General features: G+C 43.2%; 1 protein-coding gene across 2 annotated transcripts in view; it reads right to left on the bottom strand.

The window, feature by feature from the left end:
- Positions 1 to 16644, bottom strand: part of PPP4R4 (protein phosphatase 4 regulatory subunit 4) — a 1899245-nt gene that overhangs the window by 1489341 nt on the left and 393260 nt on the right. For both annotated transcript variants that reach the window (XM_086937722.1, XM_086937723.1), the window contains exon 4: positions 9670 to 9817. In XM_086937722.1, the coding sequence (XP_086793848.1) occupies positions 9670 to 9817 (148 nt within the window). The remainder of the gene's footprint in view (positions 1 to 9669; positions 9818 to 16644) is intronic.

Below are 16644 nucleotides of genomic sequence, written 5' to 3'. Positions count from 1 at the left end.
GGTAAAGGATGGATTTAACATTCCTTTTTTACAACTGGCACTTTTAGAAAGTGGACATTTCTCTGCACTTACTGCTCTGTGTGACTTGCAGTCTGTCTCCAATAAACATCCGGGGTGGGTGAGAGCTACACTTTGTGCATTCTGTCTAGAAAGCCACAAACACTGGAAGGATGCGTGGGGCAGTCATGTTTAAAAGTATTATGGCTGTGACCCTACCACGACAGTACATTGCTGGACCAGTGAAAAACTCAAGGAAGCCACAAGGATTGCCACATTGCCTGACTAATCTGAAGGAACGGCGCTCTGCATTGCTGAGCTGCCCTGCTGCTTGCAGATTTCTGCCATGCTGAGGATAAGGACTAGACCCTTCTGACTTGAACCCAGAGTGACTCCAAAGGCTTGCCCCTTGATCTTAAGTCTCATGGCCATCAAAAACCTCTTTGCAACTGCACCTGGACTCTGACATCTGTGAGTAGTGCACTGCCAAGTGGTGCCATGACCAGTCCTGTGCTCTTGAGAGAGGATTTCTGCTGTCCAGAACTATCAAAATCGACGTTGTGATGACTTTGCACAGATCAAAACCGACACATTGCCTTTCGACGCTGACGCAGGAGCCGATCAACGACATCGCCTCGACGGACTGCGCTGTTTGACAACAATGCCGTGACTGCCTGGTACAGGGGTTCTTCATCCATTAAATAAAGGTCTATAGCTAGTTTAAATCAAACAATGGACAAAACCTATTCTAAGTCTCTCTGTAGAAAGTAACCACTAATACAAATATATATATATGTATATATATATTTTTATATATACCACAACATACCATCACTAGCCTGCCATATGGCGAGTTTTTAAGAATACGGAGAGCTTGCAGTACACCCTTAGCTATGACAACAGCACAACAAGCAGCCAAAAGCAGACTTCTACAACGTGGATATTCAGCCAAGTTGTTGGACTCTGCATTAGCTAAGGCTAACTCCAGGGACAGGAAAGAACTGCTCAACACACCACAAGATCGGAGCTTGACTCAAGCAGTGACACTGGCGGGGGATATATCCAATGCAGAGTCTAGAGGCAACACTACGGCATCTTGTAGGTTCATATCTGCATATAGAAGACAGGCGAAGGCAATAAAAAGTGTCATCAATGCCCAATGGCCGATTGTACTCACCGATACAGTCCTGGCACAAACACTACCTATAAGACCTAACCACACATATCGCAAAGCCCGATCAATGCGCAGTGATTTGGTTAGAACTAGCCCAGAACCGGATATCAATAAAAATTGGCTCACGGCTAGCCTGGGTTTCTTTAAATGCAATACATGCCGTGCTTGCAAGTTTGGTGTTAACATCAAGTCATACACGACTGGCTTTTCTGATGTCCCGGTAAAACTAAAAGGACACTACACATGCCGCACAGACCATGCGGTCTATGTGTTACAATGTGGCTGTCGACGCCGTTATGTGGGGAGCACAAAGCTTCCAGTCCACCAACGAATATTACAGCACCTTCGGGCAACTGTAAATTCTGATAGTACGTACCCGGTGGCCCGCCACATTAACGAAGAACACGGCAGTAATCTCAACATGCTCCAATATTTTGTTATTGACAATGTCCCCATGAGCAAACAAGGTGGTGATCGCGAGAAAAGGCTTCGACAACTTGAGACCAAATATATTCTCAAACTTAATTCAAAGACGCCTAATGGATTAAATATCTGTGAAGATATTCATCATTTTCTGTAGAGTTATGGCTATGATTCCAGTACATTTGATGCATCCTTTAGGACTGAATGATTTTTCTGCTCATTACAAAAAGCTCATGCCAATTAAATAGATCTAACGTAATGAGTAAAATTGATTGTAGATCTCGAGTTAACTATTTATTGCTTTTCTGTGACCTGGTCTATTCTTGATATAATTTTTCAATATTTTTTGTTTATATCTGGATCGAAATCTTTTCATGTTGATTGACTCAAGTGTTTCCTTATAAGTTGTCACTACTCACCCTCTTAAAGTGACCCAAAATAGGTCCAATGGTGACGGACATCTTTATGGAACATTCAACTATACCCAACCTTCTCAACCAGCACAACTCAGTGTGTGATACACACTTGTTGGTTTAGTATGATGGAAAAACTTTTTTTTTAAACTTCACATTTTTTGCACATAAGTATCACCTTGCACGTATTGTTTGTCTATACTGCGATTACATTGTCAGGCTTAGGCGTGATCAAACTGTGGTCACCAATAGGTATTTGATGTTTTGACTATAAAGCTACATTTGGTCGAAGTAAGGCTTTGATTATAAGATTGAATATTAAGGTAGTTGGCTATAGATCTTCTGCATTTGTGCACAGAATTGCTTCAAACCTCGTTTTTCCAACACCTCAGAGATCAACCTTATACAAATGCAATTATTTTAGTCTCTTATGAGCACAATGTACAGCTTTTAATCGACTATGTACATAATATGATCACAAGGTACCCCAGAAATATTTTGGTTGATTCCATAGTTGAATTAGAATTGTATTTGTACAAAAAAATAATGCTTTATTGCCAGAATTGTTAAAACCTTTCTTTTCATCTTGACTACAAATGTATTTGTACAGATAATAACTTTGCATTGCCCATGAGCGCTAAATGTTTAATGTTTATGGCATTTGAATTTACAATGTCACAAAGAGAAAACAATTTTGTAGTTTTTATCGCAGTATGTTTTCACTTTTCATTATTTGTGTAGTCCCATTAATCACGTGATCACCTACACCAATGTATTTAAATGCAGTTGTCTGAGCAGCCAAGATATGTGAGCAAGGCTACACGTTAGCCGAAACGCGTCATCCTGTCTGACAACATCTCGCACCAACTTTAATAAAAGTCACTGCAGCCAGCAGTGAGCAAGTCAATTTTGGAGTCTGTGTCTTTCTCCGTTTGGTGGTTTCAAGCACCGGAGTAGTAATTGGATATATATATATATATATATATATATATATATATATATATATATATATATATATATATATATATATATATATATATATATATATAAAGATTTATCATTGTATATATATATATATATATATATACAATGATAAATCTGGAAAAGTATATTTCACTTTATTCTTGAATACAACTTATTATTGTTTTGAATTATCATATTTTCATTGTTTTTTTGTTTTTTTAAGAGTTCATTTATCTCACACAATACATGTAACAAAATTCACATAAATAAATTGATTCCATAGGTAAATACGACAGACGTGGAGTTGATGGATGCAATGCGGTATAAGTGGACTAGGCGCGTTTCGGCATTGCTGCCTTCATCAGGTGACCGTCTATTGCACTAAAATTTGGTATTTGAACTGGATTCTTTCAAGAAAACCGAAGTTTATATTGGCAGCACAGGATGGAATGAAGAGACTCTGACTAATGGTCCGCCCGGTCACTCACCTTCCTCCCATGCACGCTGCTAGTCTGACGAAGACTAGGTGGCAAGTGGGTGCGACTAAGGAAGGGAGATGGCAAATCGTGGGCCCCTAGTATTTCCCCCGTGAGGGGGATCCCCATATAACTTTTTCCAAGTTTTATTGCAAGTTTGCTTTTAGTTTGTGTCAGATCAGGGAGGGTAATAATGCCCGACCAGTTGGGGTTGTCGGTGTGGGACAGGGGAGGCAGTCTTTGTCCTGTAATGCCTGATTTGATTCAGCAGTCCAGCCTCTACAGTACAAGAGTAATACTAACCTATTTATGGCTGGGAAATGACGGACACTCCAGACACTAATAACAAGATGCTCATCATATCATGGAGCGTCTGAGGTTTGAATAACCCATGGAAGAAGAGGCAGGTCATAGGCTATCTACAGAGACACCACATTAACATAGCCCTACTGCAGGAAACCCACCATGACCCCGCAACCACGGCCCTGTTTGCCACAAGATGGGCCTCCCACTGTTGCTTTACGTCCTATTCCACGTACTCCAGGGGAGTCGCTATCCTTATCAGATGTAATGTGGCTTTTGTGATGGGAGGGACTGAGGTAGATTCTCAGGGAAGGTACTGCTTAATCTGGGGGCGATTGGCTTCACAAGACATCACGTTTGCTAATTATTATGGTCCCAATGTGGACGACCCACAGACCCTAAATATGCTATGGAGTAAGAGCCAGGCTCTTGGTTCTACTTACTTGATATGAGGGGAATTTAATACGACTATGTGCCCGCAGATGGACAGATCCCAAGCTACTGCAACGCAATATATGGCCACTCAAAAGCTGCTCACTGACCTGCTGACCACCTACTATCTCCTTGACACATGACGTTACAAACATCCTACACAGAAAGAGGGGACGCATTACTCTGCAGTCCACTCCACATGGTCCAGGCTAGACTACCTGTTCGTCTTAGTGGGCATGGCACATTGGGTAGAAACAGTAACCCACCTTGCACTTCCCTACTCGGACCACTCGCCTGTCAAATTGGTGTTAAAACCTCCAGTGGGCCAGACCCCTTATGCCAGATGGCGCCTTAACCCCACGCACCTCATAGACATGGTCTTTAGGACTGAGCTTGGACAGGAAATCCAAGACTTCTTTGTGCGCAATGTTGAGTCAGTACCCAGCCTCACCACGGTTTGGGAGGCTTTTAAGGTTACGTTCAGGGGATGGTGTATTTTCAAAGTTGGGGGGATCCTTAAGGACATTCGGAGCTGGCTGGAGAGAGACATTAAAACACTCAAGAGAGATCCTGCTTCTACAGGGGAGGGGGAGGAGACCTGTGCTAAGTTGCGCAAAACGTTGACAGAGTATACAACCACAGCGGAACGAGAATGTAAATTCCGGGGGAAATATCATTTAGTGAGAGTGTATGGCGAAGGGGATCACCCGGGGAAGGTCATGGCAAACTTAGTTCGCCCACCCAAGTTCTCCAACTACATAGCTGAGATCCAAAACTCAGAGGGAGAGATTCACAGAAACCTCCCAGATCAATTGCAAACATTTGTGGATTTAATATAGAACATTATACACCTCACAGAGGGGGCAGCCACTCTACCTCCCTCAGTACTTTGAGGATACGGCCCTAGCATGGCTTGGTAATACTAAGCGAGAATTCCTGAGTGCGGACTTAGAAATTGATGAAATTACCACAGCCATAATGTAAATGAAGTCAGTGTTCACGTCAGGGTCGGATGGCCTCCCATTAGAATTTTAAAGAAAGACCTATGCAGTGCAATTGGCTCCCATACTGAAAGAGGTCTTTTACGAAGCCAGAGAAGAGAGTCACCTCCCGAGAACCATAAGAGAAGCTCAGATAGCCCCACTACTCAAAGCAGACAAGCCCCCACTCCACTGCGAATCATATTGTTCCCTTTCGCTGCAAAATTGCGATACAAAGATACTACCGAAGGTTCTCTCCAACTGCCTTAACCTCCTGATGCAGCGGCTGGTCCTGCTGGACCAATCTGGATTCATCCCCAATCGTGCAACATCGCACAACCTTAGAACGCTATTGGCAGTCCTGCAGGACATAGATCCTAATAGCTCTGCGGTGGCGGTGTTTCTTGATACCACCAAGGCATTTGATTCTGTGGAGTGGGACTACCTTATTGGCGCTCTGTGGTATATGGGAATGCCCCTGCTTTCCTTGGCTGGGTGGAGTTGCTGTGCAGGCAGTCAATCGCCACTGTGCTGCTAAATTGAGCCAGATCTGCTAGTTTTGTCATCTCCAAAGGCACGAGGCAGGGCTGCCCCCTCTCCCCCATTTTTTTTGCCCCAGCAATAGAACCCTTGGCTGCGGAAATTAGACAGCATCATAAAGAAAAGGCGTTGGTGTATCCCTCTAGACAGCTTAAAGTTTCGCTCTATGCAGACGATATTACATTATACATCAAAAAACCCAGAGATAACCTTAATCCTGTATTGCGAGAAATAACCAAATTCGGCATCATCTCAGGTATTCATATTAACTGGGCCAAAACCGCAGTATTCCCATTAACAGATTCGACTAAACCGCATCAATTAGACTACCGCTTAGTCTGGAAATGTGATGAAGTAAAATATCAGGGAATCCGCATCGCTAGAGATAAAGAGGAACTGATGAGCTACAATTATGGTGCTACAATAGACAAGGTGGCAAACACCAATACCCGGTGGCTGACCCTGCCCCTCTCGATGGCCGGGAGAATCTCGCTAGTTAAAATGGTTCTCTTACCAACATTTCTATACCTTTTTCTCAATATCATGTACAATCCCCGGAGATTTTTTTTAAGACACTAAAAATGCAAGTCACCCGGCTGATTTGGGGAGGGACGGCAGGTGCAGCTTAGCCTCACCACACTGATGCTGCCCTACACCCAAGGGGGGTTCGAAGTCCCAAACTTCGAATACTATTACTTTTGCGCCCAAGCACACTTCGCAGTGTATTGGTTTCACCCGCCCCCTTTTATGCTGCATATACCGGTAGAAGACGGCTATATGGCCCCTGTCCAACTCCCTCGGGCTACCTGTTCACGTCAGGAGAGGGTCGTGAACGAGATCCGTCCACGGTTGACTGCACCAACATGGCCTGGAGACAGATTGCAGCCAAAATGGAGGTCCCACTGATGTATTCCCCTAAAATGCCCTTGGTACGACACCCATCATTACAGGTCACCTATGAGGGGTTATGCCGTCGGATGCTAAATAAACTCAAATACACTGCATGGGGAGGGCTCTATATAGGAGGCATTTTCCAAACCAGGGAGCAATTGTTTAGCACGTAAAAACCTACTACCATGGAACTGTTAATGTACATTAGACTTAGGCAGAGCGTGAAAGCTGTCATCCCAACATACCCTTGAGAGCCACCTACCTTGCCACCGCTGCATGCGATCTTACAACCAGAGCCCCCTATACATGCCACCTCGCTTCTCTATAAACACACATAAAAGACGCCACCACCTCACACCCCAATCGCCCGGGCACAATGGGAAAAAGACCTAGAGATACCCCTAACAGACAAGCAGTGGGAATTCAGCTTCACACAGACAGAAGCAATTACTGCTAGCAGTCGGCTGAGACTTATTCATGATAAGTTCCTGCATAGATTATACTACACACTTGCTAAACTCCACAAATTTAAGCTACGAGAGGAGGACAAGTGTGCACGATGCGGAAGGGAAGGGGCGGATTTTTATCATTTAGCATGGCAATGTCAACAGGTCTATGACTACTGGTCACAGGTGTTTGAGGGCATGTCACATATGTTAGAATTACAACTACAGCCAACCCCATTGATACCCCGTGGGTGATGGGCTGCACCCACGATACATAAAAAGTTTTGTGCGCTAGACTTCCTCGTAGCCAAGCGCAGAGTAGCTTGCAAATTGGGGCGAGGACGCGCCCCTAAATTTAAGGACTGGATACAGGTCTTGACTACCTGGCAGGAACAATCACTGTGCTATGCCGAGCTGCTTCCGGTATCGTCACGACCAAAAGACATATGGGGCCCACTAATCGCATACCTCCTCTCTCGGAGGGCTGATGCAGTCACGGAACGAAAAGAGGCAGCTGACTGACCACGGTCTGAGAGGTGAAGTATCAAGCTCTCCTTCCTCCCCCAGAAGGTGGTGAAGAGTTTAGCAGCAGTTTTCTTTGATTACCGAGATAATCTCCTGTTTACTTATGCCACTTCATATCATATTTTCCTTTCAGGCTCAGATTTGGGCACCCGTTACCACTCGACCTTTGGAGCAAACTCCCTCTGAATGAGAGGTAGGTACGCCCTCTGCAGGTGGGGCTCTAAGTGAGGACGTAGCCTTCGGAATACGTAGGTTCCTGGTATTTAAATATGGTGTTGTATGTGGGTTGAGATACTGTGGTTAGCACCTTTTTTGACATCTAGGTCCTACCACACGACTGAGAGGAGGCCTAAAAAGACAGGTCATGTTTTATTATTATTGGTACTCATCAGTTTAATTTGCCTCTTACAACATCTTAACCCCTACTAGGGTAGCAGTGTCCTTTGTTTGTCGAGTGTTTCTTCACTGTGTTAAGGTGTGCACACAATTGTGGCACATGATGTTAAATCAAGCCAGCCTGATGCACGATCTTTATGCACTTTTTTCTTGTTTCTTTCCTAGATCTATATCAGGAGCTGATTCAACTAATAAACTGTAACCACATGGTAGGGTATCTATGCTGCTCCTTCTGCCCTGGTATATAATTTTAGGGTCTATCTTATATTTTTATATTTTTATCACCGTTGATCCTGAAGAACCACCAATGATCTTTGTGACAATAAGGGCACGAAACATGTTGACCAGTCACACCCTGACACTACTGTGTGTGTTGGGATTAGATACAGGTTTTTAACTTGCCAAGGACTCCATTACTTTGGTATTTCCTTTTTGGTAACCAATAGGCAATTTTAAATCACCATGCACGTTTCGTTTTTTGATCATTCATAAAGGACCCTCGCCCCACACACCCACATGCACCATCCGGCGTTTTTTGAAAAAGATCTCCAACAAAGGCACCCTTCGGGGAACCCGTAGGGGATTGCAGCGCCGGCCCTACGAGGAGCAAAACGCCAGATGATGAAGCATGACATCCTTCGGGGTGTGTGAAAAAAAAAAAGGATACAAGGGAGAGTACCCCCTCCCCCCCTGTGTCGTGGGTCCACTTAACCTGGGATTCTGTCACTTACTCTTACTTTCTGTTTTTTTTTAAGGCTCTGGGTGACTTTTTGCACCCAGCGGTAGGGACAGTGTCCTTTTTTGGTTTAGCATACTGTTGTAAGGAGCATGGACACTAGACCATAACCGCTCCTTAGTCCCCCCCCCCCCCTTTCCTTTGTTAATGTGGATTATGAGCTGCATGACATTAAGGAAAGCAAGCTGAGGTTTGCCAAATCAGAAAACTAGTGGTGGAGAAGAGTGATATGCATTGCGCAGAGTGCCAGCTCTGTAGGACTCTTTCCCGCAGAAGCCCCCTACCTCTGGCTGGTACCCAGAGCTCCGCAGCACCGAGCAGACTTTAAGCACCACTAGTTCACTCTCTGATGCGTCCGATTGATTAACTAATCTTAATCATGAAAAAGTGCCCCTGGCAACTGCAAAAATGAGTTGCTTGCCACAAGTGATTAATTACTATTTGGCAGGAAGCATAACAAGTCTCTCAGAGTCTTTTGTTTTGGCTTTCTCCTTTCTTTAATCGGCAACATGGCAGAAACAGGGCCTTACAGAGGGGTGACCCAGCAAATCTCTGCCCGCATGTGAAACTCTGTGGAATTTGGCGGAGTTTGTATATAACTCCACGGAATTCCGCGGACTGAAACTCTACGAGCTCAACCTTTAGATAATCTCACTAGTAATGTTTGAGTTGCCAACATTCTGTTGTAAATACCCTTTACTTCCGTCAAGCTGGACTCTTATATGATGCTATGCTATTTTTCCACGCACAACCCTTATAATTCAAGCCTTTTGACACAACACTTACAGTAACTCCTTTGTAGCAGAGCAGTGTAACAATTCCTTCAACATTGACTTTCCTTAAGTTGGTCATAATATGGCTTTATGCAAATTAGCTTTCGATGCGCTACTTTGCAACAATCCAAACAAGATATAAAAGGCAATTTAAGTATTGAATACATGGATAATCTGTAATACACTAGTCATGATCCTGACCTGTGTCTCTGTGCTCCAGATTTTGCAGAATGATTTGCAGGAAGGCTTGGCAGTAGGAATGAATGGACAGGGTTTCTTCTTGTAGAATAGTCAAAAAGGAATAGGTAGCAGTTAACTGCATGTCCACTCCTGCAAGACGTAGGCACTCCTATAAAGTCAGAAAGAAAAAGCATGTTCTTACATGGATGATCAATACATTTGGAACCACATGCTACATGGTGCAAGGTAAAGATTAACTGTTCATTATTTATTGCCTGGCCTGACCGCACAGCTGTCATCAGACAATTATGTGAGCATTACTAGAGAAAGGCTTTGACTACGCCACATGTTGGGAGACAGGAGTACATGTTTTGATTGGGCAGAAGACGTGTGCTTCTACAAAAAGTGTGCTTGCCCTCCACACAGTTGTGATCATTTTGTATATTTATCCAGCTGCCTAATCCTGAACTTTCAGGGGCACAACTATGACATTAGAATGGAATTAAAGTGCCTTAGATAACTAGATAATTTATGTTGCTTTTCTCTGGTAGCAGCACAGAGGAGAGAAGAGCTGACATTAACCTTAATTGATTGTATTGGTCTGGCTCGACAGTGCAACTGTAACCTGGCCTTTTAACCTACACTAATATAATTCTACAGTCCTTCACTTCCACACAAATACATATTCATTCCCACGTTATTTACTTGTAATGCTTCATATTACCATACAACATTTTTCTAAAGCCAGACCTATTGGAATTGCCAATGCTTGCTGTCAAATTTGTTTTAGAAGCATGATATTTTAATAACCTGACTATACACCATGCTATTAAGTGAAATTTATGCCAACGTCTTTTATATGCAGAGTGCGCAAATACCACCCCAGGGAACTCCTAGCAATCTCAGTGAGTAACAATGACACATGAATTTCACAACAGAAATTGAACAATTCCAACAGTGAGTCACTGAGCCATTGCTGACTGCATACTTAAGAAACTTACTGAAGGCATCCATGGAAAATAGTCAAATACTCCCTAGATTACTATTTCAATACAAATCTCACACAATATATTGAGGAGTTAATTAAAAACAGCAAACAAAGGATTTTGAAAGATTTATTCATGCCAGACAAAGAATTTTTTTTTGTTTTGCTATGAAATAAAGGGACACACCTGTAATAAATAATCTTAGAGGAAGTTGACTGGCTTAAAATGAAACTATATTTGGAAACTGCTGACTTTGTTGTAGTGCCAAGGCACAAAATGGGGATGGGATAGCGGATGTACTGGATTCGAACATTATTTTAGAACTGTGGCATTAAAACTGAATTGTCTATGAGGGAGCCGGGACGCATTTCTCCCCAGATTATTAGTCTCAACTGCTGGATGCAAGTGCTGTTCAGTCATGAATTCACTACTAGCTAACTATGGAAGCACACTTATGTCAGTCTTAATAGGCGGGAATGCAGGCTGAGACTGCAGAGTGAGGAACAGCTGGAAACTGTGAGAAAATGGATTATAAGTTGAAGTGGATATCAGTCCTCTTCAAGTAATAACAGCACTATTCCTTACTTGGTACAGTTAGGTTTCAATAATTTAAACCTGAGCTAAACTATTGGTAGCTGTAGCATAGAGAAGGCAGGCTTAACCCCTTCGATGCTGATGACGAGCTCAGCTCGTCATCAGTCACGGGGGGCGTGCGCGGATGACGAGCTGAGCTCGTCATCTTACGCGGCTTTTAGGAAAAAGCCGCGTAGGGGAAAAATAACCGCTGCAGCAATGCGGTTAACTTAGGAGAAATGTGTAAAGCATTTTACCAAAACAATTAAAACATAGAAAACACAAAAAATAAAAATCCCCTCCAGTTTATATTAATAGGGAAACGTTTAATGAACAAATAAGCACCAAAATGAAAAAAGTCTGATAAAGGGAACGGGAAATGTGATTTTTCAGTTTTAAATAGTTCTAGTGCCAAAAAGGGCAAAGTCAACTGCGGGTATCTAATCAGGCTAGATTAGATCAAAGTTAAAAATCGAGGCTGAACGCAATAGATTGTGGGTTAAATGCAAGGAGCTTCATCTCGTTGAAAGGTTTCCCGTCTCATTAGTCGTATTTTCTTGAGAAAAATCCTTGTTGACAAGGTCGCCAGTAGGGTGGGTTACCAGCAGGGTCCGAAAGCGGGGCTCACTGATGACAGATGACCGAAGTGCAGGACCTTGATAGGAGTCTTGACTCTAGCAGGAAGTTATGGGTTCTCCGCATTGACGCAGAAAAACTCAGAGGGTGTGCAGTCTGAAGTCTGGGACTCAGAGGGTGTGCAGTCTGAAGTCTGGGCCCAGGAAGGTGTTGAAGTCATCAGATGATGCACAGCATTGGTCCTCTGAAATCCTCTACATCCGAACATAGACACTTTTCAGGAAATCACAATCCTTTCAGTGGGGCAAACCAACAAGTTGAGTCCAACCGGCAGTCCGAACTGGGTGACTGGCTCAGCAGTGGCTTGGTGGTAGCCTCAGGTTCTTTTTAGAAGAAGTTCAGAAAAGGTTTTCAAGTAGGATAGGATCAAATTCATAGTGCGCACTAAAACCCGCAGGTGCCTATGTGCTGTACCTGGACAGATAGATCAACATGAGCAGAGCAACCAAGCATCAAGGATTCGGAAGTGAAGAAAAGTCATGTTTCAGATGTTTTTTGAAGCACATAAAGGAATCTGCTTTAGAAATGTAGGTAGGCAGAGTGTTCCAGAGTTTGGCGGTGGCAACCGAGAAGGAAAGCCCATCCCATCTAGTCTTCCGAAATCTGGGGATCCGGAGTTTTTACAGCATCAATCCAGTCTTGCAATTTTGGAGGGGGAAAGAGTGCTCTCTAAAATCAGTTAAAAGGCCAGGACCATTTTGCCACAACTTGGGGTTTAGGAATCAATCTCTCAGAAGCCATCTGCAGGGCCGAGTGGCAAATCCAGTTAGAACTCTTCAGCTGGGCTCAGCAGAGATTTGGGCTTCTGGCATCTTTTGTACTCCTGGAGATGAACAGTAGATTAAATAAATAACCCTTGGAGTCTACTCTTCTGTCCTACGTACAAGTGGGGAGCAGCCCCATGGTTTGGGTTTCTCTCCACAGGTTCAATAGTAGGTGTTATGCTTCTTCTGTGTTCCTCAGGTCTAGAGTTGGTACTGTGTGTGCCATTTCTATGCCCAGTGCCAGCCTGTGGGTGGGGGAAACGTCTATCCACTCCCAAACCAAGAGGACAAAAGCTTCCAGGGGTGCCCTTACCCACTTTTGCTGCACTTCCTGCGTGTTTTACTGTAAACTATCCTACAGGGCCAATACCCAAAACCAATATGGCAGAACCTTACTTCCCTTGTGAAGAGCTCTTGACACACCTGTGACATGTGTCTAGGGAGAGATAACTCCCCCTGCAAAGCAGTTCTGCAGCAGGTTTTCCACCTACTGGGATTGGTGTGGCACTGGCTACTTGGTAAAAGTAGGGCCAGGCCTATGTGTGAGTATAGGAGGGTCCGGTTCGACCCTACAGACGTCTGCTGCAGTTCCATTCGGAACTCCCAGGTGCCTCATTGCAGGCATACACCGCTTGCGGTACATCCTTTTCATCCTCAAATCTACCCTCATCTGGGAATTCCCTGAATTTTGGTGTTCCTGATCCAGACCCTCCTATACTCAGCGCAGTGGTTCCGCTGTAGATTCCTTCCGCGCCATTAAGGTGTCGGAGCCCGGAATCCCCGGGGTCACAATTCCGCAGTTGTTCGAGGCTAATATACAATTTGCCTCCCTTGTTCATCAGCCAAGGCTTTTATATCCAGGCAATACATTGGTTGTCCTGATGATGATCCTTGATTTTAACAGGATCGAAACGCCGTCGACAGTAAATGTAGTCTAAACATGAGTTCACTATTATATGCCATAATTGCGTTTTTTCTACATGAGTCAAGCTAAACTGATTCCATCTAATTTCTAGCTGCTCACAAATTGTAAGTTGCCTGAGAAACTCCCTACCCGTTGTATATTGTATATTGTTTGTCTAGCCTTGTTGGATACAGGATTGTGTCCCACTGTATATGTTTGTTTGATATATTTTTTCATTACCTTATCGATTAAAATTGAGGGCCGTCTGGACTTCCTTTGTATTATAGCGCAGATTGTGGCCTATGATTATTTAACACTGTACCTCCCTTTTGTAAGGACCGTTGTTGCTCATTAATACTAAATTATATATAAGGAAGACCACCCAGGAGGCACGACAGCGTATCACGCAACACAAGTCTAGGATAAGAAAGGAGACACCAAATGCACCGCTGGTACAGCATTGGTTGTCGAATAAACATAAAGAGGAGGACTTACGTTGGACAATTATCTCCAAAATCGATAAAGATCCACGAGGTGGTGACACTGAGGTGAAACTGAATCAATGCGAAGCACTTCTCATAATGAAATACAACACAGCAATGGCAGGGTTAAATGAGATATCTGAGCTTTTTAAAGGGAATCCATGAACGAAGCATTGTATGACCAGATGCAGTGGACATTTGTGGTTGACAATATGTGTATCAAGTGATTCTGCGCGTATTATTCACCAAGCACCCCTTTAAGTATGGTATTAGCCTCTGGGTGCATTTGCACAGTCTCGCCTACCTTCATTCGTAATATAATAAATGCCTGACCACCACATAATAGTTTTTCCAAGCAGCAACAATGTTCAGCTAAGAGACCACCGATATGCGAGCAATCCAACTAGCCAACTAGCCCACTAGTCCGAGTCCCCATTATGTCTGTCATATTTGACAGCGCGTTACCCAGCTTCCTGCCGAATACGGTGTGTGCAATGTGGTTTTAAGAAAGTTTCAATGGGCATGGCAACCACTGTCGCTTTAAGGGTGCTCCTAGTTGAGGGAGTGACTTGGTCATGTGACCGGCACTTGAACCAATAGTTATAGGAAACGCAAGTGTACGTCGGCGGCACACTTTGCGTACACGTTGAGAGGAGAGACCAAAAAAGGCTAAGGTAAGCCGTCCTTTGTCCCCTGGTTTTTTATTTACTGCGGATTTAGAATGTTCCTATTGAGTTTCACTATACAAGACTCTGCGCCTCCCTTCCATGCTCCGTACCTTTCATCATGTCAATACTCTCAGTTTTTCATCGTCTCTTGCGAAAGTTTCCTTGGCTTTCTACTTCATGTACCTCCTTGTTGTCTCCACCTCTCTAACACACCTGTTTCCCATATAACCTTATCCACTCCATTGTCCTACTTCACTTTCTACATCTCGCCTCTGCTGTTTCCTACCATACCCACAATGCACTGAACCAGTTTTTTTGACACTAAGCACCTATACCCCTTTTGTCAATTACATTATTAACATATCCAATATTCATTGCCCCGCCCTCACTCAGATGATAAAACAGACGTTGATTGATATGTATGACTTCCCACAAGCCGGACATTATGTGCTACAAACAGATTTATCTCCATTGCTGAACTGTGGTGTTTACTCTCAGTATGTTAGTCTTTAAATATTTAAGCGTTAGTCCTCTTTCATATGTTTTTTATCCAATCCAAATTTTCAAGCGATGCTGTGTTCATGTTACAAATGTCTCTCTTGTGACGTTTTTCTCTTTTGTGACTATTTTTTCAATCGTTACTCTTTTGACATTTATTCTCGTGGGTGCTCCGTGACCGTTGGGTTGAAAAAATATATAATTGCACTGTAAGAATGGCACTGAGAGAATTGAGAGTATTGACATGATGAAAGGTACGGAGCATGGAAGGGAGGCGCAGAGTCTTGTATAGTTTAAATAACTTGGCAGTTAGTTGGAGGGACAGAGATGTGTGGATAGGAGTATAGCTAAAAGAGAGGGATTACGGGTAAGGCATTAAACGTCACGCAGGCGGCAAACCGGGTGGAAGAAGAATGATGTTTGCACTAGCAGGGAGGCACAAGGGGAGACAGGCACAGATAAGAGCATAGATATCCGACTAGGGGTGAAACAGCAATGATATTTATTGCGGGTAGACGCTGATTTTTGGGGGGCGGAAATGTGCATTTTAATATCTAGGGAAAGCGGGACATACACAGTCTAAACCATGTGTTTTTGCATTTTAGATAAATTTAACTCCTGACGAAGGGCCGAATGGAAGGCCCGAAATGCATTGGGTAACTAAGAATCATGCTAGTGGATTAAGACTTACGTACACCCTCGGGGTGCAGGATGAAGCTTGGATAAGCACTTTTGTATCTTTTAGAAAATGGTGAAAACGTAAGAGTCTCTCATGTGACTTGTATCACAATGATGACATTTTGGATTAAATGTGGATTATAAAGACAAACAAAGGAATGTGGATTACAAAGATTAAATAAAAGCATTTGGAATAAAAAATGAAAAGAGGATTGGCATTTGTTAATGCAATGTATATTAAGCTGTGCATCCATCATGGGCGACACGTTGCTCCGATTCAGTGCTGTATTGTATAACCGGCGTGGCTCAGGGTTGTCCACGCTTTCAGGATTGCACGCATGAAATGAAGAATAAGAGACAACAAAACAGATCAAAAGTCATAAAAGGTGTGCACCGTGCCATTCTTACAGTGCAATTATATATTTTTTCAACCCAACGGTCACGGAGCACCCACGAGAATAAATGTCAAAAGAGTAACGATTGAAAAAATAGTCACAAAAGAGAAAAACGTCACAAGAGAGACATTTGTAACATGAACACAGCATCGCTTGAAAATTTGGATTGGATGAAAAACATATGAAAGAGGACTAACATTTAAATATTTAAAGACTAACATACTGAGAGTAAACACCACAGTTCAGCAATTCAGATAAATCTGTTTGTAGCACATAATGTCCGGCTTGTGGGAAGTCATACATATCAATCAACGTCTGTTTTATCATTTGAGGGAGGGCGGGGCAACTAATATTGGATATGTTAATAATGTAATTGACAAAAGGGGTATAGGTGCTTGGTGTCAAAAAAACT

The sequence above is a fragment of the Lissotriton vulgaris genome, chromosome 9 (genome assembly GCF_964263255.1).
Source record: "Lissotriton vulgaris chromosome 9, aLisVul1.2, whole genome shotgun sequence".
In the NCBI taxonomy this organism is placed as follows: Eukaryota; Metazoa; Chordata; class Amphibia; order Caudata; family Salamandridae; genus Lissotriton; species Lissotriton vulgaris.
The sequence above is the reverse complement of the archived record's forward strand: the minus strand, read 5'-3'. Positions and strand labels throughout refer to the sequence as shown.